Raw genomic sequence first — 18,954 nt, forward strand, 5'->3', positions numbered from 1 at the left:
AAATATGAGAAACGAATTAGTTATATATATATATATATATATATATATATATATATATATATATATAACGCAAAGTGAGGACACCAAGACTGGTACACATGGAGATTTATTAAACCCAAAACACAACAACGACGACGCTAGTCGAAAATACACTCGTTTATATATTGATTGTACACAAATTTCGATTATTAATTAGGATGTAATCACATATATGAAAAGTAACCAGAGTTTTAACTAAATCACATGCTGCGTGTCATGCTGGACTTAGTTCATATTAATTTAATACAAGAATATAGTATCATGAAAAAACACCCCACTCAAATAACTCAATGCCATACCGAATAAAACATCACACTGAAAAACAAAACAAATACTACACTGAGTAATTATCACACTGAATTGATCAAACAGATGTAATGTTAAATAAAAATCATATTGAGTAAACGAATCTAATGTTGCCTTTTTATCTCGTCATATTAACATTAAATGTTGGGTATTGGATAATATAACAATGGAGACTGTAAGATAACTGATTAGTGTTCAGCTGTAGACGACCATTTATCATGAATTTTTTGACACTATGTCAATTCACTTTAACTGGAAAATACCCTAAGCAAATGTTACCGTCAACTCTAATCTAATATAAATAATGACTTTCAATTTGGGGTTGTGCAGATTATTACATTTCACTGAAATCATGAGCAGATCAATGTTAAACAACTATTAGAAACCTGGAGGCACCAGGTGGTTGTTTCGTCCTATAATGGGACACTTTCGTAGTGCGCATCCATAATCCAGCACGCGGGGTTCGAACCGAGCATTTTTATTAGTTCAGTGACAAATCAAACTTTCACCACATATGGAACTTAATAGTTGAGTTCATAAGTCGATTTAATATAGACCACCCTGGAAGCGCTAAACGGCCGTTTCGTCCTAGTATGGAACTGATTTTTATCTTCGCTAACATTGAAAATCTTGATTAAGAACTCAATTTATGATCAATAAACAAAGAAAGATTCAAATGGTCTTCAGCTTTTGCATAAAGTTAACTTATTTGGGTCAAATGTTGGTTCTTAAAGGTCGTATATTTATTGTTTACTTACAAATAATTAGTGATAAGTTCAATAATTATTGACTAATATAACCTGACCATTTTTCGGATTAGATAGTGGTTGGAGGTAGTCGACAGGAAACCCTGAACCCGGGTTTCGTGCTGTTTGGCACTCGTCAGCAAGGTGTACCTGTAGTCCTGAGGGGACTGGTGCTCCCTGGAGGATTCGAACTCGTGTCACCTAGCTTCACGGTCAGAGACGTTACCACTGAGCTATCCGAGCCGCGACTAACCTCCTGTAGGACTGAGATGTAATTACAATTGATTGATCACTGGATGGCGATCAATGTCATGCTTGTCTAGTCCTTATTAGTGCAGACCGAATTCTATCGATCATGTTGCAATGTGGCCACCAGTCTAGGTGACTCGACACTGCGGGCACTATATATTGAGATTAGATGGTGGTTGGAGGTAGTCGACAGGACTAGACACGCATGACATTGATCGCCATCCAGTGATCAATCAATTGTGATCATTTTTCGGATTATTAATTTGGATATATAATCGTAGAACCTGAAGAGAATTTATCGAAAAGAATATTCCTCGTTCAAATATTAGTCTTTTAATATGATGGGGATCTTTAAACGACTAACATAGTGTTAGAACAACGTGAATAAAATTGCTTACAATTCGATACTCATTGGGCTTTAGTCTAAGATATAGTAATATTTATACTGATATATGAAAACATTAAACCAATCATGGCAGTTTATAAGTCAGTGTTATCGATGATAACAGTGGAATAGATTACATAAATAAGCACAAAAAAGTACAAATTGATAGGGTGATCAGAATACTAAAAGCTTGAATCAATCATTCATCACATGAAGGTCAATGACTCACACTAAAATAACTTTCAATAAAAGTTATGATACATTCCACGGCAGTTGACTGAACTAAGTTAACACATCGAGCTGTTCATATTTATTTGGCAGTTTTCATATATCAGTATAAATATTACTATATCTTAGACTAAAGCCCAATGAGTATCGAATTGTAAGCAATTTTATTCACGTTGTTCTAACACTATGTTAGTCGTTTAAAGATCCCCATCATATTAAAAGACTAATATTTGAACGAAGAATATTCTTTTCGATAAATTCTCTTCAGGTTCTACGATTATATATCCAAATTAATAATCCGAAAAATGGTCAGGTTATATTAGTCAATAATTGTTGAATATATCCTTTGCTTATCATGACTAATTGATAACAACATGGGATTTAAAATGATAGGTATTGGGTGCATGTTTCATACAGAACATCAACAATAGTACATGTGATATTATTACGCAACCCATGAGAGCCAAAACGAGTAATCACTCAGCTGGATACTTCTCAAAAATTTAAATATTTTCCACAATTAAGTTGAACTATAGGCTAATCAGTTTATAGTCGCTTCCATTTTCGGTAGTGTTAATCACGAACTGATCTTATCTAGACCACAGTTAGAATCCAGGTAGCAACTAGTGGTTTTATTTCGTCCTAGTAAGTGCCTATCCAGGACCTGGCATACTCTCGTGTAAGAACTTTTAACCTTCAGACACTGAGCCGGCATCCAATGGTGTTAGCATCTGACTTTGATCCCTTGACAACATTACCTAATCCCCATTCATCCTCGACATGGTTGAACTCTACTGATAACGGTTTCTCACCAGAGTTCCAGGAGTTCCATCTAAAAGTTAGTCACTAGTAAGCGTATGATTATTTTTAGTAAAGAGGGATTTTTGGAGGCTGTAGAATTCTTCTATTTTGAATTATGAACTGATCCTAACCGGACAACTGTTGAACTCTTTACTTCTCGATTGGTTTTAGATGAGAAGTGATAGCTTAATAGTTAAATAATTGAATTACACTCTCCCGATTTCAGACCCTAACTTCACTCTATATACTTCTATTTGAGCAATAGAATAGTGTCATTAGCTTTTACATCAAGCGTATGACGATAAGCTGGGTAAATAGATTTGTACTTAACAACTGATTTACATAAAATTAAGCTCATTTTCTGAATAAATCGAAACTGATTCAACGATCAAAACTTATAACCAGAATATCAAGAACTCATTTCGAAGTATTCTAGTAGTGACTTTCTGATTATAGTTTAGATGAAGTGGTTACGTGGTTATTACGCCTCATTTATGAGTGGTATTCGTCACTTAACTCAATTGGGTTAACGCTGAAGCCACTACTGACATAAATCGGTTGCTTTAATCAATTAAATTTGATGTCTTAGTGACCATTGTCCGAAATTGATATCGGTTAAAAAAGTAACGCAAACCACGGAGCAAAGCTTTATCTAACGATAATCGTGTAACCCTAAGTGATCAGAACTGTACATATAGTCACTTACCAATGATGTTGGATGACGACTTCGCTAGATTTAGAATCAACCACAGTTAAAAGTAATGTGCCCTGGATTCCAACTCAGGTACTCCAGTTTATTTCATGAAATGTAATTTTTATCATTTAATGATATTAGACAGAACTACTAAGAATAAAGAGCCGCTACACAACTATTTCCTGTTAGTCTTGGACTAAACCATACCTAACTTAGTAAATTGCGGTCTTATGGCTTACACTATACAGTCCGACATCACGTTTTCGACGAGCTACTTTCGTATTCTTTACTTATTCGACACAACAGACCAAACCTAATCATAACCTCGAGAAAACTATCTAAAGTTCATCCATCTTTAGATGGATGGCTTCCCTGATTTTTTAAAAAAGGGATTCACTTACATCAAAACTTTTATTGATAAAAAAAGAAAGTTCTACCGATGACATTGCTTACTAGTCTCATTTTTAATAGAAAAAAGTATATTTTACAAACGACCCGAAACTTTAAAAGTTGTATTTCCCCATAATCCAACCATTCCTTTAGATCATTAATTCGAAAATAACAGTGTATAGCCTGTAGGAAGTCTATCGAAATAATGTTCTTTGTTTATATCGTTGATGCAACGCAATGAAAATTTGTAAGCTCAATTTTCCTAATTACTCATTATAGTTGGTCATAGATTAATTCATAGTCAACCAGGCATTTCATAGTCTTTGTTTAACTGACCAATCAGGCAATTCTTTATTTAGGTGCAGAAAAACATGTTAGGTCGATAGTCATCTTGACCTTTGTTTGTTAGAAAATAACCTTGAACTACAGTAAGACTTGTGTTGACAAAATACACATTGTTATAGGTAGATTAAGTGGTCCAATAAGAGGAGACATAATAAACCAATTATTCATAACATTAAATAATGCTAAAAAATCATATAAATACGATCGTGCAGTCCATTTTTTCGTACACGTTTCTCTACTTCTTAAAATAATGAGTGGACGCGGTAAAGGTGGTAAAGTTCGTAGTAAGGCAAAAACAAGGTCAGCCCGTGCCGGTCTTCAATTCCCTGTTGGTCGTGTACATCGTCTTCTACGCAAGGGCAATTACGCTGAGCGAGTAGGTGCTGGTGCTCCAGTCTACCTAGCTGCAGTTCTCGAATATCTGGCTGCAGAAGTTTTAGAGTTGGCTGGTAATGCTGCTCGTGATAACAAGAAAACTCGTATCATTCCAAGACATTTACAGTTAGCCATCCGCAACGATGAAGAATTGAACAAGCTTCTTGGTGGAGTTACAATCGCACAGGGTGGTGTCCTTCCGAACATACAAGCAGTTCTTCTGCCCAAAAAGACTGACAAGGTCAAGCCTTAATTTCTCGCATCTAGAGCGTGAGGAGTAAGAGAACGTGAAACCGGCCCTCTTTAGGGCCACAACCACGTGATTTGTTTGTCTTTCTGAGTGATTTCAGTCATTTTGGTTGCGTTGTATTATTAATTTATAATCGAGCTATTATGACCGAGGACTTTCTTATCGTTTATAACAACACTTGTGTAGGCATGGTTTTTCTGAATTAGGATGAACTATTTGCAGGCTAGACGAAGTCGAAATTGTATTTAATGGGCTGCATGTGAATTCGCAGATGGTTTACTTCGATGTAGTATGAGTCTATCGGGATGATTCATCGTCACTGACTGAATGTGCAGTTCTTATAGCATATCATTCAGATGAACACTTCAGGCTCTACTTCTGGAACTAGTCGTTAGGAGTCATGACTGAGTTCGAGTTGGTAAGTAAATTGATAGGAGCGGTACTTACCACTAAAAATAAACAGGTCCTTCATTAGTTTCTATCTTATTAACAACGTAATTAACACTGCCAAGCCTAAGCAAGTGCAATAAACGGACGAAGAGTACTGACCACCGAACTGTCATTAGCTCTTGCGACGTCAAATGGTGGTCTGATGTAGTTTGGCAGATGCATGTTTCCGCGCGACATTTATAACCAACGGTTGGTTGGCATGGCTCGTTCTTTAAATGTAGTACTACTACTTTTATGATCTTGCGTTAATGACGGCAACTTGAACCGTTGCATGTATTTCTCTGGTCTTACGCTATAGTTGACTGATATTCTCATATGCATAGCGTATATGTGTAAATTAGGACTTTACAATTTATAAAGATACCGTTCTAATGCACAGGTGGGATTAAATTATGTATTCATTTTTCTTAATTAATTTTCCTGAATTAGTGACCTGATTTGTATAACCATTACGTACTGATACCAAAGAATATCATCCTCATTAGGGATATCTAACGTTATAAGTCAGGAGGTTACATTCGGTTAGTTACCTTATGATACTACCAATTGACAACACTAATCTATGGACAAGTCGTGATTTCTTTATTGTTATTACTTCGATTAACAAGATGAAATTCTCCTACCATGCATTTGAGCCTTTACAACAAACATTTCTGACCTTTATTAAATGACCTCTAATCTATTAACATCACAATTTGGAGTATTTATATTGTAAAAGATGCAAACGTCCAACATTTTTAATATTGTCAAATCCATTAAGGCATGGTATATTTTGGCCTTTGTACAATCTCACAATGGTTATGGACCTATGACCGTAGACCTCGATGATGAGGTTATTTAAGACATTTGTTCGAACAAATATTCAGTGTCGGGATTTTAAAAAATATATTCGTAAAATCTCATCGAAGAAATGTCAACACGGAGATTATGGTTCTTGAAAAAGCTTGAATCAGATTACCAAGTGAAACATTTAATTTACTTAAAATGTAAATCCTCTTTAATGTCTCACATCAACTCGGCGCCCAAATACTGCGGAACTATTCGATCAAATTTTGATGGAAGATCTTATATAATTTCAGAGATTTTATAAATATAATTTCCTCGATGAAGTTTATTCTTTCCAGGTTCTACAATTATATGTCCCAATTAATAATCCAAAAAGCGGCCAGGTTTAAGTTAAAGTCAAGATTTCTTCAATGGTGTCATTTATGAATTGTAGTTTTATGAATAGTACCTTCTTATGGACGGTGGCTATCTTTGTCCTTGTTTTCTTCTCCATCATATGTTTGTCGATGAATTTCATGGGATACCCATTCATGCTAAGTTAAAGTACATTTTAGGATTGTTAAATATAATAAAATTCTCAGTGTTGACATGACTTATATGCAATATAACTTGAATCGGCTTATGAGATTCATGCTCAGATAGGGTGAGGGAAGTAGAGGTACAACTGCAGATTCGACCCTACGTCCAGTGATTATATTGTACATAAAGTTACATGAATTTAATAAAAAATAACAAGGTGGGGTTAATGCTAGGTGGGTTAGCATGTATTTGGAAAACTAATTGTGATGTTAAACTAATACTAATAAATAAGAACTTTCGTCCACATTTTAACGAATAGTTTCCCAATATTTGGGCGCCGAGTTAATATCAGACATCAAATCCAACGTCTCGCCTGACAATCTGGTCCAAGCTTTTTCAAGGAAAATATAATCAAACAACAAAATTATCGAATATAAATAGGTACATGGTTCTCTGGTTTACTGTGTACTGAATACGTCATCCAATCAACGTGAGCACTGTTCAAAGTGGGTATTTACATTAGTGAAAATTCCCATTTTGCCATTTACCAAATAAAGAAGGAACGAATTGAGCGAAGAAATTTCTTTTCAATTAATTTTTCATCATGGCTCTACACTAATATATATATGTTTTACAATAATAATATAATACTCATCGAGTAGATACGTTACGTAATAATTACATAATGACATTTAAATTAACACTGATTAATTGGAAGAAAGAGGATTTTTAATATTCAAAGTGATCAAGAAGTTGCTAAGTTGCGTAATGTAAGAAACAAAGAAGGAACAGAATTTTAACGGATGGTCAATAGGATGATAGTTACGTAAGAATCAAGAGATGAATGTTGAGAAGTTAAGTTCAAAAGCAACAGAAATAAAATTATCAGAATGGGTTTTGTGGAGATTTTAGAAATTTCACAGATAAAATTACAAAAGTTAAAAATAAAAAATAAAAAAAAACAAGTGGAAGAAGTATGAAAAATAGTTCTTTTGAAGGGAATCTTAAACTGATGGCCAGGGCAGGGAAAGTGGTTGTACGAATCTCTTTTGAATGCAAAGGTCAGGTTTGTGAACATGATGCCAGATTAAATGCAATCTTCTACAACTATCCCAAGATAAGAAATAATATTCGGAACCTACTTAGCATGAATGGGTATCCCATGAAATTCATCGACAAACATATGATGGAGAAGAAAACAAGGACAAAGATAGCCACCGTCCATAAGAAGGTACTATTCATAAAACTACAATTCATAAATGACACCATTGAAGAAATCTTGACTCAGAAACTAAGAAGAGCCGTACAGAAAACATTTAATGCTGCCAGATTAAATGCAATCTTCTACAACTATCCCAAGATAAGAACAGCCAACAAAGACAGACTGCCTGAATTCGCCAAATCTATGTGTATCTATCGTTTCAACTGGTCCTGTGGAGCCAGTTATATTGGGCGTACAATTCGGCAAGTCCGTCATCGCATTACTGAACATCATCCGTCGTGGTTAAACAAAGGACAGGTAAAAGTGATTAAAAGTTCTATTCTCTCTCACTTGGCTGACACAGGTCATCAAGTCGAATTGAATAAAGCTTTTAAGGTTATCTACAATATCCCATCTAATTTGACACATGGTTTACGAGTGCGCCTCTTGCACATTGCGGAAGCCATCGCAATCCATGTTCACAAACCTGACCTTTGCATTCAAAAGAGATTCGTACAACCACTTTCCCTGCCCTGGCCATCAGTTTAAGATTCCCTTCAAAAGAACTATTTTTCATACTTCTTCCACTTGTTTTTTTTATTTTTTATTTTTAACTTTTGTAATTTTATCTGTGAAATTTCTAAAATCTCCACAAAACCCATTCTGATAATTTTATTTCTGTTGCTTTTGAACTTAACTTCTCAACATTCATCTCTTGATTCTTACGTAACTATCATCCTATTGACCATCCGTTAAAATTCTGTTCCTTCTTTGTTTCTTACATTACGCAACTTAGCAACTTCTTGATCACTTTGAATATTAAAAATCCTCTTTCTTCCAATTAATCAGTGTTAATTTAAATGTCATTATGTAATTATTACGTAACGTATCTACTCGATGAGTATTATATTATTATTGTAAAACATATATATATTAGTGTAGAGCCATGATGAAAAACTAATTGAAAAGAAATTTACATTAGTGTGTAAGAGACATGTGGTGTGAAACGAAAAGTGTTAAGGAAACATATTGTGTGTATACGTGAGAAGAAATTTCATTCAACTATATATTGTTTTCGGTCTGTGTCATAGCATAATTTAAATGAAGACAAATAAATAAGATTGGTAAACAAGATAATAGACTGAATTCAAAGAGGAATGTATTTGTGTTATTTTAATGTTCCAGTCAATTGTTCAACATATTCAGATATGATAACTGATTTCAACCGTTGAATGTATTATCTATTGATTAGTTAATATGATATAGATAACTGGAATGAAATAAGGAGTTCAGATTTACTTATTAATTATTAGTTGCCATGGGACAGCTAGTTGTATTCCATCTCTCCTATTAATACTGTTTGGATTAGCCCATATATTTAGGGCTTCGGCTGTTAGTCGTTCTTTGTAAGAAATAGAGCCTTTCTGAATGTTTCTTGCGCCATTGAAATCAATTGTATGACCCGATTGTATCGAGTGTAATGCTATCGCTGATTTGTTCTCAAGTTTTCTTACCTCAGCTGAAGATTTAGGAATGTGCTTTAAGTATAGTTTGTGTTCCTTCACCCTCACATCCAGTTGCCTTGATGTTTCACCTACATACGTTGCATTACAGTCACTACATTTGATTTCATAAACACAATTCTATTGTTCTTCATTGTATATTGGATCTTTGATTCTTACTACTTTTGATCTCAGAGTATTGTTTGTTCGAAAGAATACTCTTATATTTTGAAGAGTTAGAATCCTTCTGATCTCCTCTGAAATACCTTTACGATATGAGATCACCACTTTGTTAGTCCATTCTTTTGCTTAATTCTTTTTTTGATAGTATCGTTTTGTTCTTCATTCTTAATTATTCTTTTGATAAAATCCTTCAGATAGTTATTCATCATTAGAGTGGATGTAATTAAATTCATTTCTATTTTCTATATCATTTGGTTCAGTGACAAGTTTTTTAACTCTGGTGATCAAATTTTTGGCTACTGTCACTTTGGTAGACTGTGGATGTGCTGACTTAAAATCCAGAAATTTCCCTGAATATGTCGACTTTCGGAAAATACTAATTTTTAAACAATCAATATACTTCCTTTCAACTAAACAGTCTAGAAAAGGTAATTTGCGTTCAGGAGATTCCAAATCATTAGTGAACTTGATTTTGTCATAAATGTTGACACGTTTAAATAGTTCGTCTAAACCATCTCGTTTTATAATGACAAACGTGTCATCCACATATCTTAACCAAATTTTCGATGGAATGGGACACATTGAGATAGCACTTGTTTCCGGTGAATACATGAAGAAGTTAGCAACAACTGGAGAAACCAGTGATCTCATAGCTATAACACTGTTGTTATGAATAATTCTGATCATGAAAACGTCAATGAACATCTCCACATTGGACCCTATGAAAAAGTCATGAATAACAAATGTAGAGCCAATTTAAATAAGTTGAAACGGCCAAAATGTTACAGAAGTTAAAATCCAAACTAAGATCATCTTTATGGCTTTCTTTATATCCGGAAAGCAATAACCCTTTTAGATTTTATGGGCTACCGAAAATACATAAAACAGATATCCCACTAAGACCTATGGTTGATTACATAAATTCACCAACCTATAATTTTTCTAGATACTTGGCCAAAATTCTTAAACCATATGAAAGCGTAATCAAATATGGAATAAAAAATACTAATGATTTCAAAAACATTATCAATAATATCCGCATAGAAGAGGATGAAATAATGGCAAGTTTTGATGATTGCTCATTGTTCACTAATGTTACTGTTAATAAAGCTTTAGTTATTGTGCATAATCTCTTACATGAGCAACTATTGTAAGTGAAAGAGCAAGATAAAGCAGTTCAGTTCTCGTACTCACTAAACTTGATTTCAGTTAGGTGCTTATTGCTGATTAGTTTTATTAAAGTCCCAATGGACAGTGATGATTTGTCAACAGAACCAGGTCAAGATTGAGAAAATAGGTAAATGGTGGTATGTATGCTTCTGAAATCTGTTCTATTCAACTCAGTGTTGTAAGTTCGTATTGATGATGAATTCTCAACTGGAGTGAAACATACGTCTGTTTGTGATAAATATTATCGTCAAAGTAACAAGATATTTTTGATCTGGTCATTACATTACATCTTCACGAAACACCAACATTTTACGTGATTGACAAATCTTTAGTGTTGAGGGACATAGGCTAAACATTACAAATACTTTCTTTTATTAGTGTTACTGTAAAGTATGAGAGAAATTCACCACATTACAATATGTGTTGCCGGCGACCATACCACGTTGAAAGCACCGGTTCTCGTCCGAACAATATGTGTTAATAGTTATTTGGAAAATATACTCTAAAATATACACTAAGTCACGAAACGTCAGAAAATCCAATTTTTTACTCATTGGGATATTACAAATATATTATTTTTATTTATAAATATACTCTTTGTTTAAAATTCAGTGTTGTAGTAATCAAAGTGATTAAAACATTGAAAAAAAATACTTGCATAAATCTTAGCGATTGAATTTGAAATAAATTCAAGCTCTGCTCAGCAGTGTGATAGTGACTAAAGATAATTTTAGTGATGATATTATACTTCATTTTACTTAGTGCCACTCAGTTGAAGGTGCTCTACAGAAGTTCATGGGTTATTATGTCAGTACATATGAATTACTATCCTCATTCATTACTTACGCCTGTTATACTTAGAGGAGGATAAATCGTCAATCAAAATTCTCTAGCCAACTCTGTCATGAGCTCTCCTTTCCAATTGTTTTGAATCGCTATTCATATCTTTTATGTCCTGCTCCAGTTCACGACCTTGGGTTTTCCTCTTTTTATTTTCCTTTCCGGATTCCAAGTTAGCGCTTGTCTAATGATACAGTTTGATGATTTCCATAATATGTGTCCTATCCATCTCCAACGACTTTTCATAGTTTCCTATTTCTCTAGAAGATTCTTTGTTCTCTCGCACAGTGGATTGTTGGTGGTGGTATTCGGTCAACGGACAATAAGTATTTTGCGTAGAAAATTATTTATAAATACTTCTACACTTTGATGATTGTAGTAGTGCACCAAGTTTCAGCTCTGTACAGTGGAACTGTTTTGATGTTCGTATTGAAGATTATGACTTTGATGTTGGTTGACAGTTGTTTTGAGTTCCATATGTTATTCAATTGTAGGAATGTTGTCTTTGCTTTACCACTCCTTGCCTTTACGTTCTCATCAGACCCTCCACGTTCATCGATGATGCTACCCAGATACTTGAAAATTTCCAACTCTTCCAGAGTTCCTCTATAAAGTGTGATTGCGTTGGTATTCTCCGTGTTGTATTTTCCCTTGTGTATATTGAGGCGTACCGCTTCAGAAGCTGCTGTCATACTAGTTGCTTTGACCTGCATTTGTTGATCTGTATGCCATAGAAAGATCAGGTCATCTGTGAAGTCCGATCGGCCTGTGTACGCTGCTTCGATATCCAATGTATTCAATGGAACTGACCTATTCAAGAATTCTTCAAAGCGCTCTACCCATCTAATCTGCTGTTCTTGAATCTCAGTGGTTGATTTGCCTTCTTTGTCCTTGACCGGTCTCTTTGGTTTACTATATTTCCTTGCTAGTTTCTTCATTGTATCGTATAGTCGTTTCATATTCCATTCTCTTGCAGCTTTATCCTCTGTCGTTACTAGGTCATCTGCGTACTGCTTCTAGTTAGCTTTAATGCTCTTCTTTACTTGTTTGTTCGCTTCACTATATTCAGCTTGTTCCTTGACTTTCTCTGCTTTTGTTAGATTGTTGTTAATTGCTGTCTTCTTGTTCTTCCTTTCCTCAGTCTTGTCCAGGATTTCGGTAAAGATCCCTTCCTTATGATGATGCTTCTTGCGGCCCAGAATCTCATGGTATGTTGAAGTTAATGCTTCTTTAATCCCTTTCCAGTTGTCCTCCACAGTAGTTTCCTCTTCTTTGAGTAGATCTTGTAAGGCTCGTAACCTGTTGTTGAGAGCTATCCTGAATTCACTGAACTTGTCAGTATGTCTAAGCAAGGCGATATTGAACCTTTGTAATGCTGTTTGTCCAGTTATCCATTGCTTCTTTAGCTTTAGCTTCATCTTGGCAACCACTAGATGGTGATCTCAAGCTATGTCAGCTCCTCTCTTCTTCTCATATCCTCCTAGGATTTTCTGAATATTTTATTGATGCAAATCTAAGTGATCTGATTCTCTATAGTGTGGTCCAGTGAGACCCACGTAGCTTTGTGTGGGAATTTTGTGGCACTTATAACGAATTTGTTGAAAACACATAAGCTTGCAAATCTATCACCACTCTCACTCCTTTCCCCCAGTCTGCCATGTCGTCCCATGATATCTCCATATCTAGTGTTGTCCGTTCCAACTTTGGCGTTTAGATCTCCCATTAGGATGGTCAGGTCTTTTCCTGGACACTTGACAACGATCGACCATCTCCCCTCATAAAACCCATTTTTATCGTCTCCATTTATGTCATTGGTGGGTACATAGCATTGGACAACATTCATTCCAATCCTCTCCTTTATTTTGTAAGTTACTTTGATGATTCTAGATCCATGAGATCCCCACCCTACAAGTGTTCTTCCTTCTTCTTTGGACATCATTAATAAAACTATTTATATGTGGAAAGGATCTTCTACTTCTACCAGAAATGAGTACGACAACACTTCTCCCGAAGCGAATCTTTTGTATTCATCTTTGTATTCATCTAACGGGTTTCAATTATTCTGAGATCCGCCTGGTTTTACCTCCTCATTTCCACAGCTATTTGACTAGTTCTCCCAGTCTCGCAAATTGTCTGGAAACTCCACGTACCTATATTAATTGTTGCTCTGGTTGTTAGAAGGGGCATCAGCCTCGTGACTTCTGAAGAATCTCAGCTTTCACCATGAGGCTTGGTAATTCTTCTGAATGAAGATCCTTCAATTCGGAAGACATAGTTTACGTGGTTTGTATGTTTTTTTTCTGGCTAGTGTTTTTTTAGCAAGGTTTTTTTACTGGATGGGGTTGCTAACCCCATCTCTAACTCTCCTCCTTTATTCGAACTTGAGACCGGTAGCAACCTTGAAAGAGCTTCATGTTTGAAGAAATTTGACCAATTTTAACAATTAATGAACGTAATCTAGATTATTGCACACATCTCAATCACATAAAAAGTCATTTGTGGGAAGAACAGCTCAGTAGTCCCATTTCAGTTTGTAATACTTTTCTATTCATGTATGAACTATCAGTCTACTCAAGATAGCAGGTATCCCTTTTTGCTTTCTCACATATTTCTTGCTAGTGTTGATTTTAAGTAAATACATGTAAACTCAATAAATATGTGAAAAAATTGGATTTAAGGAAAGAAACTAATAGGTTATATATTCTTGTTTTACTAACAACATTATACATACTTTTGACAACTGTTAAAGTCATTGAAAACATTTTACTCTTATTTCGGTTATTATTATTTTGACCTTCAAGATTATGATTATGATAAATAGTGTCATAGTTATTTCGATAGAAGAAAGGAATAACCTACTTAAAAATAAATACCATATTGACAGTTTTATATATTCGAAATGGTTTTTTAAGAAAATATTCAAAAAGGTTTACGTCTGTGTTTTTGAATCATTATGGCCTATAATCTCGTACACACATAAATATGAAAAGTCCGCCACTGTGTTGATTTTCATATTAAGAATACTTAACACTTTTGTAGAATTGATGCACTGAATCATTTTGGTAATCCTTTATTCGTCAACATCAAAAAGGTGATCATATAATTGTTAGTTTATTGTCATAACCATACCTATGACCTTGATATCGTAATTGGATTTTACTGTAGTGATGCACCAGCAGAGCTATAACGGATAGAATACTTGTACATAAAGGAGTCAACAGTTTCTAGGTCCAGGTGCGCAGTATACTGAAGACCATACTGACTGTAGTAGGATCTTTCCAATGGGTAGCCAGATTCTTTAATGATGCTGGTTTCTCACAGATTCGAGGATCAATTTGAAAAGGCAAAACTATATGAAATTTAACACCTTTGTTCCACAAACTACCTGTGTTGGTAGCTAGGTCGAAAAAGTTAGGAGCTAACAAGTCGTAAAAACACTCTCGAAAAATTTTGCGATGGGCCTCGACCAGAAATCTCATGAATGCAGTCTTTTCAAGGTTATCCTATTTATGACCAACTTCCTCCTCCGTTTGCGGTTGTTTTTTTAACCTTTTTTCAACTTTTCTTCTTTCACTTCATCCCATCCGTCATTCGAAACGGGTGTTAACATATCGATTCTACAAATTGTTATTCATAGTTCTCAGAGGTGGAGTTTTCAGTTTTCGTACTCTGTGTCTTTAGCACTCAAGACTGTGGTCTCATGCCATTGACGTATGTGGTGTATCTGAAAATTTCATGCAAAACCTGATCGTAGTCGTCCACTTGACTTTATCTAGCCGATGCACAAAGTCAGCGAGACTCATTCTTTCTATTTTTTGAGCTTCGGAATTAACCTCCAGCATCCTTTTTATTTTTACTATAATATTAACTCCGAAGGCAAAACCTGTATTCGTGGGCTAAATTACAACTGACATTCATTTATAGATTTTCCTTTAGTATTTCTCTTGATATTTTTATCTCACCGTGTTGATCTAGTGTAGCCACTTGGAGCTATGGACGTATTTGGTGAGTTCTACATAGTTTATGAATGAAGGGTTGCCTGTTACAGTAAGAACTCAAGAGGACAGAGACATACTCCATTGAATTCTCGTAGTATCTACCATTGCTTCTTTTGACTGGCTTATCTAAAATCAAATATGAGTTCTATTGGAAACTTCATAACGGCATTCGTAGATCTAAGCTTGCAAAATTAGTAATTGTAGAGACTGATTTAAGTATTTAGGCATGTAGACCAAGACGGGCTAAAATGTAAATATCAGTTTGTCGGGTTTGTGGAGATCGTAGTACTAGATGTTGACACCGTTGGATCCCGACTCAGTGGTCTAGAGGTCAAGCGTTCGTGAGCAAGGCCGAAGGTCCTGGGTTGGATTCCTTGTTCGATCCGTGATTTTAATTTTAATACGTAGATAAACAAGACTTTTGGCGTTCCAAGCTAGAACACGTATAATGATGACTGTCTGTTGTAGTAATGCCCGGAAAACTGTTTAAGTTTATCATGCACCAACCTTAATTATAAGGAAAAACGTCGTCTTACCAGTATCATAATAACGATGAATACAGACCATTTTGCTACAGCCGTTGGAGATAATAGACAACTCCGACAATGTTTTAATTCAAGCACGAGAATGGATGCATAACATCTGATGCACAAAACGGAAACTAGAAAATCTCTTGGATATGAGTTTGGAGGTGAAAACATATAGGGTTTGTCAATGCATGAAGTAGATTTTGGCTTTGTACACAATGAAGGAGATTTAGTGCAGACGATCCTCTCTGTCTAGCTCCAAGATGATCGCGTCGTTAGTGATGAAGACGAAATATCTATTTCAATATTCTATATGACTTACTGAGATTTGCCTCCAACCAAATGACCTCAAACAAGGTGAAGAGCTATGTTGAGTAATTCAGAATGGCAGGAAACATTACAAGCTTGATATATAAAATAATTACTAAGGTTACGGTCAAATTACATTGGTTACTACTACGTGATCGATTGGTGTGAAGCGGTTAGAAATCAGATTTACCAAAAGCGTAAAAGTCGAACACATTTTGGCCATCGTAACAAATTTACAACCCCTTGAAAATCTCTGACTGAGATTTGACTGAAGAGCTACTATGACTTGTCGTATATGATCTATTCTGTAATCAAATGTTTTAATCAGCGGAAAATGATTCAAAGAATGACTAAAGTTTACTGTGGAAATCTTTAGCTCAAATACTATTTCTCTTATCTGAATTGTTTCATCTTCTTATCATCTTATTTGAGTAATTTGAAATTTTCCCTGACTTTCCCAAATTCCTAACTGGTTTCTATGGTTTTGACGGTACTTAATCTTACATCTCTTTTCCTCACTTATGTTGTTCTCTCACTAAACCTTGACTTACAGTCAAACAACTAAGAATCTTTTTTTCAGAACTCTATTGTTTTAATTATATTTTTAAATATTTCCGATCTACTACAGATTACGCATCTCAGTTCGTAGTGTTTTGCCTGTCCTTACTTTTTTTTTTACAAACAAACAAGCATGTAAACATGAAGCATGTTGTATGTACGCACTGGCAGAAACAAGGCCGGGCAACAATTTAAAAAAGAAGACTGATCTACTAATAATTACCAATCATAATAATAATAATAATAATAATAATAATAATAATGAGTTGTTCAGTTAATTTTCATTGTTAATCAAACTCATTAAACTAAATAAAAAAACAAATTAGTTTTCTTTTCCTCTTTTTTAAAACGGGGTAATTTCATTTACTTTCCCCCTCTTCATTTTTATTCAAAGTCAAAAGAGATAAACAAATAAACAAACCTACTCCGGTTTAACAAATGAATAACCGAATTTAGAAAACAAACAACTAGTTTCATCTTCACTATTTACTCATTTCCTTTGATTCAGTTTTAAATTTTCCGGTTTTATAAACAAACAAATCGTATAGAAGTAAACACGTCAACGTAATCGATCAGTGCATGGTTATGCACACACACACATATATATATATGCACGAACACACTAGGACAAATATACAGACAATGAAGTCACATATTGAGTGTCACTGTCCATTATCCCTATTATCCACAGTATTATGATCAAGTATTGTTTATATTGTATATTTCTTGTTCAGAACAAAAAAAATTCTAAAATATTGACAAAATGACTAAAAAAATTGGCTGTTGTTGTCATTGTCATTTTATTATTGTTGCTTGTTTGTTTGTCTGTTCATTTGTTTTTTATTAATTGGTAGGCACTAAACTGTAAAATAGTTAAGAAATGAAAAAGAAGAATGAAGAAAGGATCATGATTGTGTTTTATTAAAATATATTTGAAAAAGACAGTAATATTAAGTCAGTTTCCAATGTTACTTCAATGAGTATCAATTCATACTGCATACTATAAGAACTATCTACAAAATGTCTTAAACAAGAAGGAATTGTTTAATTAAGTTAAAGCTGGCAATTGTAGAAGGAAGGATCTATGGAAAGTATAAAAAATAACAGTCAGTTGATTTTAATATAAAAATTACTCCAGTGATCCATTCCTAATATATAATAAGAATCTTGATATTCAAGAAGTCCTTAGACTTTTTACTAACTGCCACTCATTACCTTAGTTCATAGTGAAACAAGAATGTGAATTAAAACTAAGATTTCCTGACAGTTTACTGACTAATGTAAATGAATACAACAAATGTCTGTTTATATATAGATCACCTACATGAAATAGACAGCTGACAAACATACCCAGCTGGGTTCCAATAACCAGAAAACAAAATCACATTTATTCTTTCCACCCACGCTAATGTAAAACTTTAAGGAATAAACTGGTTACTCTGAAACAATAGCGTTAAGATTTATTGGAGAAAAACTAGTAGAAACAGTCCTCATAGATTAATTACTCAGTTAAGAGGAAAAACTATTTATGAGGCTTTGTTTTAAAGAATTTAGTTTTTTTGATATTTTTAGGAACTGCTATTCTGACACAATCTGAAAGACGTTTCATGTAGTGAATCTTCTTATGACTTATTAAAATCACCAGCTTATATGTCTTGGCATGAAGGATAAATCAATAAGTTTGACTAATTCAATATACACAAAATAGTCCATCTGTTCCCGTGAAGTCAGGCTCATAGGCAGGAATGCCTAACCACCATAATCAGTGGCAGTGGATAATCTTTTTGCTACTTTGTAGATTGATCGAAATGAAGAATGTGTGCCATTAAATAACAACGTCATGTTACCAAAAGTTCGGGTGTCCGATCCCTAGTTTCTTCAGGTGTTTACAACAACAACAACAACAACAACAACAACTACTACTACTACTACTACTACTACTACTACTACTACTACTACTACTACTACTACTACGGAATCTCATGAGAATCAACAGTTTAGCGTTCTTTGGTTTACATTAACTATTCATTGAGTGGTGGCCAATATCATGCTTGTCTAGTTTGTAGTGATGATCGAATTCTTTCTGATTTTCTGTGATATTCA

At 34.5% G+C, this 18,954-nt stretch overlaps 1 protein-coding gene across 1 annotated transcript; it reads left to right on the plus strand.

Moving 5' to 3' along the window:
• Positions 1–4,433: 4,433 nt before the first annotated feature.
• On the plus strand, positions 4,434–4,959 carry H2AFX_1 (Histone H2AX; the record flags this gene model as incomplete). Its single annotated transcript, XM_012939735.2, has 1 exon — positions 4,434–4,959. One exon carries the CDS (start codon positions 4,434–4,436, stop codon positions 4,809–4,811), a length of 378 nt encoding a protein of 125 aa, XP_012795189.1. The 3' UTR covers positions 4,812–4,959.
• Between the last annotated feature and the right edge of the window lie 13,995 nt (positions 4,960–18,954).

Source organism: Schistosoma haematobium, chromosome 3 (assembly GCF_000699445.3).
Source record: "Schistosoma haematobium chromosome 3, whole genome shotgun sequence".
NCBI classification, from domain to species: domain Eukaryota; kingdom Metazoa; phylum Platyhelminthes; class Trematoda; order Strigeidida; family Schistosomatidae; genus Schistosoma; species Schistosoma haematobium.